The sequence below is a fragment of the Eimeria acervulina genome, genomic scaffold (genome assembly GCF_000499425.1).
Source record: "Eimeria acervulina Houghton genomic scaffold, Eah_scaff1131, whole genome shotgun sequence".
In the NCBI taxonomy this organism is placed as follows: domain Eukaryota; phylum Apicomplexa; class Conoidasida; order Eucoccidiorida; family Eimeriidae; genus Eimeria; species Eimeria acervulina.
Genome location: NW_013550368.1, coordinates 323 through 5,068, shown reverse-complemented (window position 1 = coordinate 5,068; position 4,746 = coordinate 323). Strand labels below are relative to the sequence as shown.

The following is a 4,746-nucleotide window of genomic DNA, read 5'->3' as shown; positions in this document are numbered from 1 at the left end:
TATTTATATTTATATTTATATTTATATTTATATTTATATTTATATTTATATTTATATTTATGTTCATATTTATGTTTATATTTATATTTATATTTTTATACTCATTTTGCCTATAAATATATATATATATATGTATGTATATATATTTATATATTTTTAATTATTTATTATATATATATACTTTTTATACATATAAGCGTATATATATATATATATATACGCATATGTATACCTGATTAAGGATATTATATATAGTTAGATGTTAGTTTTAATGCTCCTTATGCGGCTATTTCTATTTGCAGCGAGGGCTGCTGGTTGAGGTAATTCTTTGCATCAAACAATATAACTAAATACATATTTATGCATATAATATATATGTATATATATATGCATATATGTATGTATATATATATATATATATATATTGACATATAGTTATAATTCATATGTATCCACATACATGTATATGTACGTAATTAAAATATATATATATTCATATATATATATACTTATATTCATATATATATACATATTTATATATTCCTATATACCTATATATATATATATATTTATTTATATTCATATATATATATATATGCTGTTTGTTTTGTTTGATAGGCACGCGTCTCGTCTGCTGCCAGTGGATGTGTGCGCTGCGCCTTCTGCGGATGCTTTGGCTGCTGCATGCGCTGACATTTGCTGCACTTCTTTGTCTTTCTCCTCGGCAGCTATCAACAGGAAGAACACTAATAACCCGCATGCACAAGCAGCAGCACAACCTCCCTCTCATGCTTCGGAAGCTGCTACTGCTGCTGCTGCTGCTGCTGCTGCAGTAGTTGCAGAAGCTACTTCGGAAGCGGATGCTCCTGCTGCTGCTGCAACAGCAGCAGCAACAACACCAACAAAGGACGACCAACACGAACAACAAACAGCAGCAGAAGCACAGACAGCAGCAGAAGCACCTGCAGCAACAGATACAGCAGCGGCAGCTACAGAAGCAGCAGCAGCAGCAGCAAAAGCAACAGCAGCAGCAGCGCCTCCGAAGAGCGATGCAGAAGATGCAGATCCAGCCCAATCAGCAAAAGAAGAAAACCCTGCAGGAGCTGCAGCAACGACAGCAGCAACATCAACAGCAGCAGCAGCAACAACAGCAGCAGCAGCAACAGCAGGTACATATTCGACACAGGGGCAGCCTAAGGGGTTTAAACTTCTTCACAAACGACTCTGCACATACACTTGCAACCGCCAGAATGCAGAAACTCTTTTACTATATATACGTGTATATATATATATATGCATATATATAAGCATGTATATATATATATATATATATATATATCTGAATTTGTATTTATCTATGCATGCATATGTCTATATATATATATATATATGTATGCATATATCTGTATGTGTATTTATCTATATATGTATATGTCTGCATATATATATATATATATATATATATATGCCTGTACGGACATGTGCAGCAAAAGAGAGAGAAGGAGAAGGAATTGGTACAAGAGGGTCTTGGGCTTGCGCATATTCGAGCAGAGGCTATAAAACAATTAAAAAAGAAGAGGTGCTGCAGCTGCTGACAAGCGCTGTAGGGGCTGCCTATCGCGTAGATATTAATAATGCACAGCACACCTTTATTGTTGAGGTTAACCCTGTACGTCTCTCCTTCCTAATTTACTTTTTTTTGTACTTGTTTATTTTTTATTATTATCTTTGTTTGTTTGTTATTTTCGTCGTTTGTTTGGTGCTGTCTTTGTCTGTTTTTTAATGTCTTTGTTTTTTATTATGTTTGTTTGTTTATTCGTTATTATATTTGTTTATTTGTTATTATATTTGTTTATTTGTTATTATATTTGTTTATTTGTTATTATTTTTGTTTATTTGCACCTCCTTGTGCATGCATGCGGTGTATATATTTGGGGCTTTGTGTTTGATGCGCGGTTTATGTTTATGACTGTGCAGTACTTTTTCGGGGTTTCTCTCGTGAAGGAATTCGGGAAGCTATTTAGATATAATCTGCACAGGTGCTGCCATCCAGAATCAGAAGCAGAGAAAGACAGCAGCAGCAGCAGCAGCAGCAGCAGCAGCAGTAGCAGCAGCAGCAGCAGCAGCAGCAGCAGCAGCGGTGTTAAGAACGGCGAAACAAACGGCGAGAGAGGAGGCACATAAAACCTTTTACATAAAAACACAGACAGCTTTTTGTTTTTTTATTTCTTCACTTTAATTCGCATCCTCTTCTTGCTGCTGTTGCTGCTGCTGCTGTTGCTGCTGCTGCTGTTGCTGGTGTTGCAGCTGCTGCCGTTGCTTCTGCTGCTGTTGCTGCTGTTGCAGCTCCTGCTGCAAGTGTTGGTTGTCAGCCGCATACAATACCCACACACAGTTTATATATACATATATATATATATATATATATGTATGTATATATATAGGCTTATAGATATATACATACATACACATGTCTAGATATAGCTATATGTGCATATGTATATATACAGCTATATATATATATATATATATATGTATAGATGAATATATAGACATATAGTTTTAGTAGAGAGAGAAGGAGAAAGCAAAAAATGCGAGTAGCTGCAGCAGAGAGGTGAACGAACGCAGAAGTGTATTTGTCTTTGTTTAAATAAAAATAATACTAATAGATTACTTTTTTTGTTATTAAATATATAAAAGGCATATAAAGCATATATTATTATTTGTTATGTTCTCAAGCAGCAAACAACCGAAGGCATGCAGAGTGCAGCGTGCGCAAAGACAGCAGCACCAACTCTCCTCTCTCTTTAAAGTCTGGCACACATACTGCAACAGCAGCAGCAGCAGGCCCTGCTGCTGCTGCTGCTGCTGGCGCTGCTGTACCTGTACCTGTACCTGTACCTGCTGCTGCTGCTGCTGCTGCTGCTGGTGCAGTGCGCAGCTGTCTGTGTTCGTGCTGCTGCTGCAGCCCCGCGAAGTAGACGTGGTAGCTGCTGTCTCCTGAAACAGTAAAGGGGTCTCCTGATGTAAAGGGATAGCATCTGAAGTAAACACAAAACAAAATTAAAAAAAAATAATATTATCCTGCTGCTGCTGCTGCAGCACCAGCAGCAGCAAATGCACAAGCAACACATGCAACAACAACCAATGCAGCAGCAACAGCTGAACCAACAACTGCAGCAGCAGCAGCAGCAACAACAACAGCAGCAGCAGCAGCAACGCTTACGCGAGTGTGTCAGGGGCAGTCGGGGCGATGCAGCGGCAATGCGCTGAGAGCTCCAGGGCCTCTGCAGCAAACCCTAAACCCTAACCCCCTTACTCTAAACCCTGCAGCTACGCTCATAGCCGCTCGATTTAAAGACTTATAAACCCTAAACCCTAAACCCCAAACCCTGCCTGCCATCCCCGCTAACCCTAAACCCTAACGGAGCCCTAAGCGCTAAACCCTAAGCTTGAGCGAAGCCTTGAACCCTAAACCCTAAACCCTAACGAAACCCTAAACCCTAAACCCTCACCGATAGGGGAGAGACTGCTGTTTGCGCAGATGTCAGCGATTGGCTGACCGCTGCTGCCGATAAACCGGATCTAAAAATAAAAATAAAACAAAATCAAAATAAAAAATAAATAAAATAAATGAATGAAAATAAAATAAAAAGAAAATAAATAAAATAAAGAACGGGAGAAACAAATAACAAATAAATAAAAACAAAAACAAATTAAAAATAAAATAATAATCAAAAAAAATAAAAACAAAAGGAGATGAATATATAAAAAGAAAAACAAATAAATAAATAAATAAAACAAAATAAATAAATAAAATAAAATAAATAAATAAATAAATAAGTCAGAAGAAACAAAAAGCACGAAACACCTAAAGATGTTAAAAAGATAAAACAAACAAACAAATATAAAAATAAATAAAAATAAACAAAATAAATAAAAATAGATAAAATAAATAAAAATAAATAAGATAGATAAAATAAATAAAAACAAAAAAAATAAATAAAAATAAATAAAAATAAATAAATAAACAGTATATCTGCTGCATACCCCATTGATAGAAAAAGCAGAAGGGTTTGATAAACCCGTCGCAGATTTATATTCTCGTGTAAGCGGCAGCATAGCAGAGTGTACAGACAGCTGAGGCAGAGTAAAGTTTGAAGGGTCTCTGGGCCCAGGCATGAAGGAGACAGAGACAGATGAAGCAATCTGTGAGAGAAAAGAGTCTGCTTCGTTTAATGCTGCAGAAAGAGACAGCTGCTGCTCTAATCGCCCTGCTGCTGCTGCTGCTGCTGCTGCTCCTCCTGCTCCTCCTCCTGCTGCTGCTGCTCCTCCTGCTGCTGCTGATGAAGCAGCAGAAGCAGCAACAGGTAAAGACAAACAATCGCCACACACCACCAACTTTACTATACGAGAAGACAATATACGCAGCTTCTCGCTCCTGCACAAACAAAACCCTAAACCCTAAACCCTAAACCCTAAACCCTAAAATATGAACCCCCAGCGCGTTTCAACGCCCTTTCTCTCCGAAGGACCCTCTGATGAGCGTAGAATATAGGCTTTAGGGTTTAGGGTTTATAATGAGGGTTTAGGGTTTAGGGTTTAGGGTTTATTGTACGGAGCAGCGCCCAAGAGGAAGTCGCGTAAGAGAAGGAGACCCCGAGGGCAAGCACCAGACCCCAAACACAAACCTAAAAATAAATAAATAAACAAATAAACAAAAATAAATAAATAAGAAATGAGAAA

General features: G+C 37.4%; 2 protein-coding genes across 2 annotated transcripts in view; one reads left to right on the top strand and one right to left on the bottom strand.

The window, feature by feature from the left end:
- The window catches only part of EAH_00056000 (hypothetical protein, conserved), a gene marked incomplete at both ends in the record, with an annotated part of 6,717 nt that extends 4,533 nt beyond the window's left edge, over positions 1-2,184 (top strand). The window contains 3 exons of the mRNA XM_013397601.1: positions 619-1,200; positions 1,552-1,669; positions 1,978-2,184. Of these exons, the coding sequence (XP_013253055.1) occupies positions 619-1,200; positions 1,552-1,669; positions 1,978-2,184 (907 nt within the window). The remainder of the gene's footprint in view (positions 1-618; positions 1,201-1,551; positions 1,670-1,977) is intronic.
- Positions 2,185-2,235: 51 nt separating this feature from the next.
- EAH_00055990 (DNA polymerase delta small subunit, related) lies at positions 2,236-4,441 on the bottom strand (the record flags this gene model as incomplete). Its single annotated transcript, XM_013397600.1, has 5 exons — positions 2,236-2,352; positions 2,828-3,041; positions 3,227-3,287; positions 3,516-3,585; positions 4,051-4,441. Coding segments are annotated over 5 exons (853 nt in total), but the record flags the coding sequence as incomplete, so codon positions are not given.
- Between the last annotated feature and the right edge of the window lie 305 nt (positions 4,442-4,746).